The 13,853-nt window shown below is 43.7% G+C and overlaps 1 protein-coding gene across 1 annotated transcript in view; it reads left to right on the top strand.

Annotated features, from left to right (window-relative positions):
* Positions 1–13,853, top strand: part of LOC135527480 (serine/threonine-protein kinase WNK2-like) — a 75,010-nt gene that overhangs the window by 33,188 nt on the left and 27,969 nt on the right. Inside the window, exons 3-7 of the mRNA XM_064955993.1 lie at positions 11,192–11,364; positions 11,501–11,721; positions 12,314–12,471; positions 12,855–12,943; positions 13,263–13,482. Coding sequence (XP_064812065.1) covers positions 11,192–11,364; positions 11,501–11,721; positions 12,314–12,471; positions 12,855–12,943; positions 13,263–13,482 — 861 coding nt within the window. The remainder of the gene's footprint in view (positions 1–11,191; positions 11,365–11,500; positions 11,722–12,313; positions 12,472–12,854; positions 12,944–13,262; positions 13,483–13,853) is intronic.

Here is a 13,853-nt window from a genome sequence, read left to right as displayed (position 1 = left end):
GCTTGACCATCTGGACTCTCTATTTCTGAAACTATCCGCCGCCATTGTCGCAACCCCTATTCTGTTCAACCTCTCTTTCATATTGTCTGAGATCCCCAAGGACTGGAAAGCTGCCGAGGTCGTCCCACTCTTCAAAGGGGGAGACACCCTGGACCCAAACAGACCTATATCCATCCTGCCCTGCCTATCTAAGGTCTTCGAAAGCCAAGTCAACAAACAGATCATTGACCATCTCGAATCCCACCGTACCTTCTCCGCTGTGCAGTCTGGTTTCCGAGCCTGTCACAGGTGCACCTCAGCCACGCTAAAGGTACTAAACGATATCATAACCGTCATCGATAAAAGACAGTACTGTGCAGCCGTCTTCATCAACCTGACCAAGGCTTTCGACTCTGTCAATCACCATATTCTTATTGGCAGACTCCGTAGCCTCGGTTTTTCTAATGACTGCCTTGCCTGGTTCTCCAACTACTTTGCAGACAGAGTTCAGTGTGTCAAATCGGAGGGCATGTTGTCCGGTCCTCTGTCAGTCTCTATGGGGGTGCCACAGGGTTCAATTCTCGGGCCGACTCTTTTCTCTGTATATATCAATTATGTTGCTCTTGCTGCGGGCGATTCCCTGATCCACCTCTACGCAGACGACACCATTCTGTATACTTCTGGGCCTTCCTTGGACACTGTGCTATCGAACCTCCAAACGAGCTTCAATGCCATACAACACTCCTTCCGTGGCCTCCATCTGCTCTTAAACGCTAGTAAAACCAAATGCATGCTTTTCAACCGTTCGCTGCCTGCACCCACACGCCCGACTAGCATCACCACCCTGGATGGTTCCAACCTAGAATATGTGGACATCTGTAAGTACTTAGGTGTCTGGCTCGACTGCAACTCTCCTTCCAGACTCATGCCGCCAAACTTACCCTAGTAAAACTGACTATCCTACCGATCCTCGACTTCGGCGATGTCATCTACAAAATGGCTTCCAATACTCTACTCAGCAAACTGGATGCAGTTTATCACAGTGCCATCTGCTATCTGAGCAGTTAACCGATCGCTGCAGCTGTACATAGTCCATCTGTAAATAGCCCACCCAATTTACCAACCTCATCCCCATACTGTTTTTATTTATTTACTTTCCTGCTCTTTTGCACACCAGCATCTCTACCTGCACATGACCATCTGATCATTTATCACTCCTGTGTTAATCTGCTAAATTGTAATTATTTGCCTACCTCCTCATACCTTTTGCACATAATGTATAAAGACTCTTTTTTTTATATAAAAAAATAATAATTCTACTGTGTTATTGACTTGTTTATTGTTTGCTCCATGGGTAATTCTGTGTTGCTGTTTGTTCACACTGCTATGCTTTATCTTGGCCAGGTCGCAGTTGTAAATGAGAACTTGTTCTCAACTCGCCTACCTGGTTAAATAAAGGTGAAATATATACATATATATATTATATATATATTATATATATATATAATATTATTTTTTTAATAAGGGGGGGGGGGGGGTGAACGAGCCAATTGGACGCTGGAGACGATTATGAGGTAGAAAATTATGGTATGAGGGACAGAGTGGAAATTTAGCCAGGACACCGGGGTTAACACCCCTACTCTTATGATAAGTGCTATGGGATCCTTAGTGACCACAGAGTCAGGACACCCTTTTAACGTCCCATCCGAAAGACGGAACCCTACACTGAGCAATGTCTCAAACGTGTGTTTGTCCTTCACCAACGTTATCACATTGTATACTCCCCAGTTTGTTTGCTTTGCTGGAGAAAGAAAGTGTGTAAATATTTTCATAGCATAGTAGTTTTTGTAAACCACATATAGTATCGATTTGTCTAATGTGTATCTAGTAGCTGGCCCGGGTACTGTGAAATGTGATTCTGGGTTCTGAGAATGCATACACTACCTTTCAAAAGTTTGGGGTCACTTGGAAATGTCCTTGTTTTTGAAAGAAAAGCAAATTTTTTTGGTCTATTTTAAAATAACATAAACTTGATCAGAAATACAGTGTAGACATTGTTAATGTTGTAAATGACTATTGAAGCTGGAAACGGCTGATTTTTATTTTATTTTATGGAATATCTACATAGGCGCACAGAGACTCATTATCACCAACCATCACTCCTGTGTTCCAATGGCACGTTGTGTTCGCTAATCCAAGTTGATCATTTTAAAAGGCTAATTGATCATTAGAAACCCCTTTGCAATTATGTTAGCACAGCTGAAAACGTTTTTACTGATTTAAAGAAGCAATAAAACTGGCCTTATTATACTAGTTGAGTATCTGGAGCATCAGCATTTGTGGGTTCGATTACACTCAAAATGGCAAAAAACAAAGTACTTCTGAAACTCGGCAGTCTATTCTTGCTATTCCATGCGAGAAATTGCCAAGAAACCGCAGATCTCGTACAATGCTGTGTACTACTCCCCTCACAGAACAGCACAAACTGGCTCTAACCAGAATAGAAAGAGGAGTGGGAGGTCCTGGTGCACAACTGAGCAAGAGGCCAAGTACATTTGTGTCTAGTTTGAGAAACGGACACCTCACATGTCTTCAACTGGCAGATTCATTAAATAGTATCCGGAAAACGTCTCAACGTCAACAGTGAAGAGGCGACTCCAGGATGCTGGCCTTCTAGGCAGAGTTGTAAAAAAAAGTCATATCTCAGACTGGCCAATAAAAAGAAAAGATCAAGATGTCACTCTGCCTAGAAGTCTAGCATCCCGGAGTCGCATCTTCACTGTTGACATTGAGACTGGTGTATTGCGGGTACTAAACTCAGCAAAAAAAGAAACTTCCCTTTTTCAGGACCCTGTCTTTCAAAGATAATTCGTAAAAATACAAATGAATTCACAGATCTTCATTGTAAAGGGTTTAAACACTGTTTCCCATGCTTGTTCAATGAACCATAACCAATTAATGAACATGCACCTGTGGAACAAATGTTAAGAAACTAACAGCTTACAGACGGTAGGAAGTTAAGGTAACAGTTAAAACTTATGACACTAAAGAGGCTCTGAAAACGACCAAAAGAAAGATGCCCAAGGTCCCTGCTCATCTGTGTGAACGTGACTTAGGCATGCTGCAAGGAGGCTTGAGGACTGCAGATGTGGCCAGGGCAATATATTGCAATGTCCGTACTGTGAGATGCCTAAGACAGCGCACCAGGGAGACAGGACGGACAGATGATCGTCCTTGCAGTGGCAGACCACGTGTAACAACACCTGCACAGGATGGGTACATCAGAACATCACACCTGCGGGACAGGTACAGGATGGCAACAACAACTGCCCGAGTTACACCAGGAATGCACAATCCCTCCATCAGTGCTCAGACTGTCCGCAAAAGGCTGAGAGAGGCTGGACTGAGGGCTTGTAGGCCTGTTGTAAGGCAGGTCCTCACCAGACATCACCGGCAACAACGTCGCCCATGGGTACAAACCCACCGTCGCTGGACCAGACAGGACTGGCAAAAATGGCTCTTCACTGAAGAACAGTTTTGTCTCACCAGGGGTGATGGTAGGATTCCATGTGGAAGGAATGAGTGTTACGCAGGCCTGTACTCTGGAGCGGGACTGATTTGGGAGGTGGAGGGTCACAGCATCATCGGACTAAGCTTGTTCTCATTGCAGGCAATCTCAACGCTTGTTCAGAGAAGACATCCTCCTCCATGTTACCCTTCCTAGGCTCATCCTGACATGACCCTCCAGTATGACAGTGCCACCAGCCATACTGATTTTCTGTTATGTTCATAAGGCAAATGTCATGTTCTGCCATGGCCAGTTAAGTTTGCTCAAAATCAATCCCAGTTGACACATCTGGGACCTCTGGATCAAAGGGTGAGGGCTAGGGTCATTCCCCCCCAGAAATGTCTGGAAACTTGCAGGTACCTTGGTGGAAGAGTGGGGTAACATCTCACAGTAAGAACAGGCAAATCTGCTGCAGTCCATGTGGAGGAGATGCACTGCAGTACTTAGTATCTGGTGTGGCCTCCAGCTGCATTGACTGTTACTTTTGACCCCCCCCTTTGTTCAGGGACACATTATTCCATTTCTGTTACGTCACATGTCTGTGGAACTTGTTCAGTTTTTGTTATGTTCATACAAATATTTACACATGTTAAGTTTGCTCAAAATAAATGCAGTTGACAGTGAGAGGACGTTTCATTTTTTGCTGAGTTTATTTAATGAAGCTGCCAGTTGAGGACTTGTTAGGCTTCTGTTTCTCAAACTGGACACTTTAATGTACTTGTCCTCATGCTTAGTTGCACCGAGGCCTCCCACTCTTTCTATTCTGGTTAGACCCCGTTTGTGCTGTTCTGTGATGGAGTAGTACCCAGTGTTGTACGAGATCTTCAGTTTCTTGGCAATTTCTCGCATGGAATAGCCTTTCTCAGAACAAGAATAGACTGAAGAGTTTCAGAAGAAAGTACTTTGTTTTTTGCCATTTTGAGCCTGTAATCGAACCCACAAATGCTGATGCTCCAGATACTCAACTAGTCTAAAGAAGGCCAGTTTTATTGCTTCTTTAATTAGAACAACAGTTTTCAGCTGTGTTAACCTAATTGCAAAAGGGTTTTCTAATGATCAATTAGCCTTTTAAAATGATCAACTTGGATTAGCTAACACAACGTGCCATTGGAACACAGGAGTGATGGTTAGTGATAATGGGCTTCTGTGCGCCTATGTAGATATTCCATTAAAAATCAGCATTTTCCAGCTACTATAGTCATTTACAACATTAACAATGTCTACACTATATTTCTGATCAATTTGATGTTATTTTAAGGTGACAAAAATGTGCTTTTCTTTCAAAAACAAGGACATTTCTAAGTGAACCCAAACTTTTGCACGGTGGTGTATATGTCAATGAGATTTCCTTTCCATTGTCAGCATTAATAGTATTGTATGTTAGTATGTTAAGCAGTCTTCATAATTAATGTTTTATTTATGCAGCCCCTATGCATCTATTCCCCTGCCTTTCATATTATAGAGAGCAGATGTGTGTTTCTTCTTTGTGCACGCATACATGTATGCTTGTCTTTTGCCACTGTGACATGACTGAACTGATTATGATGATAATTGACCCCAGTGACCTTTTCTTACCCCAGATCATCTGACCAAACACTGGAAACCACACAATAGATACACAGGGGAGAGCTGCCGGATGCGCAGAGAATATAGAGTTAGACAGCCAGACAGACGGCCAGACAAGAGACACGCAGACGACAAGCGGTGACACAGACTGATGCTCTGATTATGCACACTGACAGATGACTGTGAGACTAGTCTGTGATCAACAGAAACCAACACACAAAATCAGACACTGTTAGGGAGATGGCTACACAGATGTAGAGACACTTTTGTTAAACAGTTCAATGCAGGGACACAGACTAACCGAAAGGCATAGGCCTACTGCACAGACAGCCACTGAGACCCAGACAGACACATCAAGCCATTCAGACAGTGAAACAGCAGGGAGTCGAGGCAAAGGGGCAGTCCCAAGTCCAGGATATTATTTTTAGCTCTGACAATAAAGCAGCAGTCTTGCTGTTGACGCTCAGTTCAAGCTAGCGAATACAGGAGAGCGAGAGGGAGGGATGACAGTGCCAAGAGGGAGGAGGGTGAGGAGGAGGAGAGAGGTGGCCTTCACTTCCAGAAAAGGACATTGAGTTGGAAGAGATGGATCTTCGACTACACGATGCAGAGACCAAGCGAGAGGGAGTGACGAGGGGAGGGATTTAATGAAGGAAACTGCATTACATGGAAATCAGAAGTAAATCTGATTTAGAATGAAATGTCTGCAGTAGTAGCCCCTCTCCCTTCAGACAGTAATTCATGAACACAGAGCCTATAAGTAAATGGAAAGCAACATATTATGAATGCTATTTTACGGATGTGTGTTGTTTGTTGTTGCTATGGCAGGAATCCCACTGACCATTTTACCATTTCAATCTATTTTCATGTACTTGACAGGTGCTAGTGAGGAGATTATAGTTATTTTCATGTACTTGACAGGTGCTAGTGAGTAGATGGTTGTTTTCATGTACTTGACAGGTGCTAGTGAGGAGATGGTTGTTTTCATGTACTTGACAGGTGCTAGTGAGGAGATGGTTGTTTTCATGTACTTGACAGGTGCTAGTGAGGAGATGATAGTTGTTTTCATGTACTTGACAGGTGCTAGTGAGGAGATGATAGTTGTTTTCATGTACTTGACAGGTGCTAGTGAGGAGATGATGGTTGTTTTCATGTGCTAGTGAGGAGATGGATGTTTTCATGTACTTGGCAGGTGCTAGTGAGGAGATGGTTGTTTTCATGTATTTGACAGGTGCTAGACAGGTGAGGAGATTATAGTTATTTTCATGTACTTGACAGGTGCTAGTGAGGAGATGGTTGTTTTCATGTACTTGACAGGTGCTCGTGAGTAGATGGTTGTTTTCATGTACTTGACAGGTGCTAGTGAGGAGATGGTTGTTTTCATGTACTTGACAGGTGCTAGTGAGGAGATGGTTGTTTTCATGTACTTGACAGGTGCTAGTGAGGAGATGATAGTTGTTTTCATGTACTTGACAGGTGCTAGTGAGGAGATGATAGTTGTTTTCATGTACTTGACAGGTGCTAGTGAGGAGATGATAGTTGTTTTCATGTACTTGATAGGTGCTAGTGAGGAGATGATGGTTGTTTTCATGTGCTAGTGAGGAGATGGATGTTTTCATGTACCTGACAGGTGCTAGTGAGGAGATGGTTGTTTTCATGTATTTGACAGGTGCTAGTGAGGAGATTATAGTTATTTTCATGTACTTGACAGGTGCTAGTGAGGAGATGGTTGTTTTCATGTACTTGACAGGTGCTCGTGAGGAGATGGTTGTTTTCATGTACTTGACAGGTGCTAGTGAGGAGATGATAGTTGTTTTCATGTACTTGACAGGTGCTAGTGAGTAGATGGATGTTTTCATGTACTTGACAGGTGCTAGTGAGGAGATGGTTGTTTTCATGTACTTGACAGGTGCTAGTGAGGAGATGGTTGTTTTCATGCACAACTTTGTTTTGAAGTTTCTTTGTTTGTTTTGCAATATGGCCTTGCCTTGTCATTACTTGTTGCAATCGTCACATCTGTTGTTTCCCGCCTCAGGTCATGACCTTTGGTTGTTGTCCTGTTCAGACTATAGCGTGATGTTGAATGACGTGTAAGTGACCACAAGTGGCAAGGTCAACAGAGGTCAAAACAACCACTAAAAAAACCCACAATGCTTGCTTTGTTCTTTTAACGATGACAATTGTTAGGACAGCTGCCATTTTGAAAATGACTAAGCTATAAATATATAGTTACTTAGCGATTCATAGTGGTATATTATTTGCTTACCATCCTACCAATCCTCGACTTCGACTTTACAAAATAGCCTCCAATACCCTACTCAACAAATTGGATGCAGTCTATCACAGTGCCATTCGTTTTGTCACCAAAGCCCCATATACTACCCACCATTGCGACCTGTACACTCTGTTGGCTGGCCCTGATAGTTGTTTTCATGTACTTGACAGGTGCTAACCCACTGGCTCCATGTCATCTACAAGATCCTGCTAGTGAAGATGGTTGTTATTCAGCTTGACTGGTCACCATAGCATCACCCACCTGTTTTCATGTACTTGACAGGTGCTAGCAGAGGATATCTTGTTCACCCCCAAAACCAATTTTTCTTTGTTTGCCTTGCTCCCTTCCAGTTCTCTGTTGCCAATGACTGGAACTGTTGTTTCCCGCTCTGAAACTGGAAACACTTATCTCCCTCACTAGCTTTAAGCACCAGCTGTCAGAGTAGCTCACAGATTACTGCACCTGTACATAGCCCATCTATAATTTAGCCCAAACAACTACCTCTTTCTCTTTGTATTTATTTTATTTATTTATTTATTTATTTAGCTTCTTTGCACCCCATTATTTTTATTTCTACTTTGCACATTCTTCCACTGCAAATCTAACATTCTAGTGTTTTACTTGCTATATTGTATTTACTTTGCCACCATAGCCCTTTTTTGCCTTTACCTCCCTTATCTCACCTCATTTGCTCACATCGTATATAGACTTGTTGCTACTGTATTATTGACTGTATGTTTGTTTTACTCCATGTGTAACTCTGTGTTGATGTATGTGTCAAAAACTGCTTTGCTTTCTTCTTGGCCAGGTTCCAGTTCTCTGTAAATGAGAACTTGTTCTCAATTTGCCTACCTGGTTAAATAAAGCTGAAATAAAAATTAATAAATAAGTGTCGGAGCTCACAGATAAGAACAGCCCTTCTGTGGTATTTAGCCCAAATATACGTACTCTTTGTATTTATTTTATTTATTTTTAACGTACGTACAGGGAGGCAAAAAAGTTTAGTCAGCTACCAATTGTGCAAGTTCTCCCACTTAAAAAGATGAGAGAGGCCTGTAATTTTCATCATAGGTACACTTCAACTATGACAGACAAAACTAGAAAAAAAATTCCAGAAAATCACATTGTAGGATTTTTAATTAATTAGAAAGTATTACGTACGTAAGTAATACTTTTTTGCCCCACTGTACGTACGTACAGGGGGGCAAAAAAGTATTTAGTCAGCTACCAATTGTGCAAGTTCTCCCACTTAAAAAGATGAGAGAGGCCTGTAATTTTCATCATAGGTACACTTCAACTATGACAAACAAAGTGAGAAAAAAAATCCTGAAAATCACATTGTAGGATTTTTAATTAATTAATTTGCAAATTATGGTGAAAAATAAGTATTTGATCACCTACAAACAAGCAAGATTTCTGGCTCTCACAGACCTGCAACTTCTTCTTTAAGATGCTCCTCTGTCCTCCACTCGTTACCTGTATTAATGGCACCTGTTTGAACTTGTTATCAGTATAAAAGACACCTGTCCACAACCTCAAACAGTCACACTCCAAACTCCACTATGGCCAAGACCAAAGAGCTGTCAAAGGACACCAGAAACAAAATTGTAGACCTGCACCAGACGAGGAAGACTGAATCTGCAATAGGTAAGCAGCTTGGTTTGAAAAAATCAACTGTGGGAGCAATTATTAGGAAATGGAAGACATACAAGACCGCTGATAATCTCCCTCGATCTGGGGCTCCACGCAAGATCTCACCCCGTGGGGTCAAAATGATCACAAGAACGGTGAGCAAAAATCCTAGAACCACACGGGGGGACCTAGTGAATGACCTGCAGAGAGTTGGGACCAAAGTAACAAAGCCTACCATCAGTAGCACACTACGCCGCCAGGGACTCAAATCCTGCAGTGCCAGACGTGTCCCCCTGCTTAAGCCAGTACATGTCCAGGCCCGTCTGAAGTTTGCTAGAGAGCATGTGGATGATCCAGAAGAAGATTGGGAGAATGTCAGATGAAACCAAAATATAACTTTTTGGTAAAAACTCAACTCGTTGTGTTTGGAGGACAAAGAATGCTGAGTTGCATCCAAAGAACACCATACTTATTGTGAAGCATGGGAGTGGAAACATCTTTGGGGCTGTTTTTCTGCAAAGGGACCAGGACGACTGATCTGTGTAAACGAAAGAATGAATGGGGCCATGTATCGTGAGATTTTGAGTGAAAACCTCCTTCCATCAGCAAGGGCATTGAAGATGAAACGTGGCTGGTTCTTTCAGCATGACAATGATCCCAAACACACTGCCCGGGCAACGAAGGAGTGGCTTCATAAGAAGCATTTCAAGGTCCTGGAGTGGCCTAGCCAGTCTCCAGATCTCAACCCCATAGAAAATCTTTGGAGGGAGTTGAAAGTCTGTGTTGCCCAGCAACAGCCCCAAAACATCACTGCTCTATAGGAGATCTGCATGGAGGAATGGGCAAAGATTTTTTTTTTAGATTCCGTCTCTCACAGTTGAAGTGTACCTATGATAAAAAATTACAGACCTCTACATGTTTTGTAAGTAGGAAAACCTGCAAAATCGGGAGTGTATCAAATACTTCTTCTCCCCACTGTATATACACACGTGTGTGTGTGTGTGTGTGTGTGTGTGTGTGTGTGTGTGTGTGTGTGTGTGTGTGTGTGTGTGTGTGTGTGTGTGTGTGTGTGTGTGTGTGTGTGTGTGTGTGTGTGTGTGTGTGTGTGTGTGTGTGTGTGTGTGTGCGCGTCAGCATACGTCTGTGTGTGTGTGCGTGCATGTGTGAGTGTTATTCCCAGTGGGATACTCTGCCGGAGCCAGGGATTTCTGCAGCATCCGCCATACTAGGCCCAATGGCAGCGTGGCAGATGCCGCAGAAGTGTCTTATAGGCGGAGGTGGGTGTTGTCTCCACTCATGCAGATGAAACTATATCCTGCTTGCGCCATCTAGTGGTGGTAGGTGTTTATTTACATGAAATATGGTTGCTTGGTCGTAAGGAGGGCTGACTGATCGGTTGTATTGCTCCACTATTGTTTATTTTTTTTAGGTGGTGGATCAGCTTTAATATTGCAAATAGATTGTGGCTTCTATCAATGTACTTGTCTGCATCATTTCCAATCCCCCATATATATATTTATTTTATAAATATATATTATTTTAAATAATACATACTATATACATTTTACGGACACGGTATATTTTACATTTTAGTCCCATCCTTCAGCTCCCTTTAAGACCGTCCAGTTTTGATTTATATATTTCAACTGTGCTGTGAGGCTCCAGTATTGGCTCTGTTGTTGACAGCACTGTTTCCTGATTGGTATAGTGTTCCAGTATTGGCTCTGTTGTTGACAGCACTGTTTCCTGATTGGTATAGTGTTCCAGTATTGGCTCTGTTGTTGACAAAGAGCTGTTTCCTGAAAGCATGCTCCCCATAACAAGTCTCAGGTATAGTATATGCATTGTCTCCTGAATGTTTTTTTGTCATAGGTTTCCATTTTAGCATATGGTGAAAGTATGAACCTATGCCTCTTGAATACAGACCTAAGCACTCTAAATCCTTCGTTTTTTGTTGTTGTTCTACAACAGTAGGAGAATAGCACTGAACGCTGTTTAGGCCGTGGGTATGTTCTCACTGATGAAGACCTTTGGGTTGCCCAATAAAACTAACTGCTTGACGATTCAACAGTGCAGTATTGGCTCTGGCTCGATCTTTGCAACTTGTTCTCACAACCGAACGCTCTCTCTGATGTCTAACCTGCCTTCGGTGTATTCCTGTGTGTCTACAGGACCGTAAGCTGACCAAGGCGGAGCAGCAGCGTTTTAAGGAGGAGGCAGAGATGCTGAAGGGCCTCCAGCACCCTAACATTGTCCGTTTCTATGACTCCTGGGAGTCAGTGCTGCGAGGGAAGAAGTGCATCGTCCTGGTCACCGAACTCATGACCTCGGGAACCCTCAAAACGTGGGTAGAAGACACCCACACACAGACACACACACCCCTGCTCAGCTCGCAAATAGCGTTACACCAAAGAGGTTGTTCCATAGAAACCATGCCAATGCTGTATAGTTATAACCGTGCTCCCATGTCCTGTCTGCAGGTACCTGAAGCGCTTCAAGGTGATGAAGCCCAAGGTCCTGAGGAGCTGGTGTCGTCAGATCCTGAAGGGCCTCCAGTTCCTCCACACTCGGACCCCTCCCATCATCCACAGGGACCTCAAGTGTGACAACATCTTCATCACCGGCCCTACCGGCTCCGTCAAGATCGGAGACCTGGGATTGGCCACTCTCATGAGGACGTCCTTCGCCAAAAGTGTCATAGGTAACTAGCGACCGTCAGTTTCCGGAGCTAGCGATCAGTTGTTTTCTTATGTCATGTTGTGGGAATGGTATTTGAATGGGTCATATAGGTATGTCAGATTTCTTGTGAGTAAGACTTGAGATAATGGACATCTGTGTTGTGGGAATGACTTTTACAATCTGTGGTCACTCTGCTACAATGTGAATATCTTATGAGCTGACCCAACTCTCCAAGAAGGCATCATCAGCTGAGTACAGTCTCTGTGGTGTTTATTCTTGCTCAAAGGTCAAGCTCTATTGCACTAAATGCCACTGGAAGTGTATGTTAAGAGCTGGTCTGTGTTTACAGTAAGTGTGGACCCTATAAATTCCTGAGTAACCTTCATAAAATAATTTATACTCCTGGGCGTCTGATGGTCCTTTACTGACAAAGGAGGTTAGAGGTCAAAATGATATTCAATAAACACAGGTTGCACCGTTTGAGCATCACTGTCCAAGCATGATGATGCTTATTTCACCAATTTCAGGTAATTTTGGTCTCAAAATATCTTCATCTGGGTATTTAAGGTGTGCGACTTTACCTTTTCAATTTACTAATGTGCCCTGTCTTCCAGGTACCCCTGAGTTCATGGCTCCAGAGATGTACGAGGAACATTATGATGAGTCTGTTGACGTCTATGCCTTTGGGATGTGCATGTTGGAGATGGCCACCTCAGAATACCCCTACTCAGAGTGCCAGAACGCTGCGCAGATCTACCGCAAAGTCACCAGCGTAAGTCTGGGACCGCTGTCCCTTTGGGCTTGTCCCTTTGTGGCATAGGTTCCCTTTCCCCTACTTCTACAAGATCTTTCCGTCTAACGTTCTTCACAAAAACCCCTTTGGCCTTTTGGCCGAGTCTGTCGTTTCCCGACTTGCCCTTGATCGTCTCACCAACCTCCCTCAGATTCAGTAAATGATTAAATATACTGTATATGTGACAGTACATTAGCTGTAGTCAGGGTTTCTTCATTTCTGCCTCCTGATTAACTCTCTGAAGTATTACAGGAGTCCCATCTAAAGTATATTACTGTCTGTGTAGGACGGAGTAGTACATCATCTATATCATTGTCCGTTCGGTCACCTCACCTGCCCCCTCTCTCCCGCTCTGTCTACAGGGTATAAAACCAGCCAGTTTCGATAAAGTCAACGACCCAGAGATCAAAGAGATCATTGGCTGCTGCATCCGCCAGGACAAGAGTCAGAGGCAAGTGTTTTGACCTCTCTCGACCCTCCTTCCCACTCTCTCTCTCCTAATAATGGGAGGAATTGCAATGCCTTTTGCAAACCTTGCTAAACAGCAGAGCGCTTGTAAAGAAAAAGTCTAGTGGTTAGTGCCGCTGACCCCGGGAACATATACCAGAGTGGGCATGAGTTCAGCTCCAGCCCGCTGCCCTTCTGAATCGCCATTATCCTACCTTTCCTGTCATCTGTTCTTCCACTGTCCTATCCAATAAAAGCCACACATTGTTTGGGAAAGAAGTGGGCATTTTGTTGCAAGCTTGATGTGTTGTCTCTGTCTGCAGGCTGTCCATCCGGGACCTGTTGACCCATGCGTTCTTCGGGGAGGACACCGGGGTGCGTGTGGAGCTGGCGGAGGAAGACACTGGCTGTCAGGACTGCCTGGCCCTCAGGATCTGGGTGGAGGAGCCAAAGAAGCTGAAGGGAAAACACAAAGACAATGAGGCCATCGAGTTCAGCTACGACCTGGAGAACGACAGCGCAGAGGAGGTGGCTTCGGAGATGGTGAGATTAGGGGGAGAAACGGATAGGGAGGAAGGGAGAGGGAGGCAGAAAGAGAAATGGTGAGACACTGATACCTTTTTCACACCTTGGTGCAGACCCAGACTGTATCCTGCAGGCTCTGATATTTTCTTTTTAGATATTCCTTTCTGGCATGGCCCCAGGCTAGAACATTACAGTAAAGGTTGGCTCGGCTCAGCACATTAGTGTGAAAATGATAGAAGAGAGAACAGTGCTAGACGGAGCAGGAATAACTAGGACCTCTGTTGAAGGAACGACAGGGAAGGTTGGAGGGCTACAGGAAAGGTGATCTATTACAGAGTCCACCGCTCATTAATCAAGGTTTTCTTGTTAGTTGTTGCCTCCAACCTACA

The sequence above is a fragment of the Oncorhynchus masou genome, chromosome 33 (genome assembly GCF_036934945.1).
Source record: "Oncorhynchus masou masou isolate Uvic2021 chromosome 33, UVic_Omas_1.1, whole genome shotgun sequence".
Lineage (NCBI taxonomy): Eukaryota > Metazoa > Chordata > Actinopteri > Salmoniformes > Salmonidae > Oncorhynchus > Oncorhynchus masou.
The sequence above is the reverse complement of the archived record's forward strand: the minus strand, read 5'-3'. Positions and strand labels throughout refer to the sequence as shown.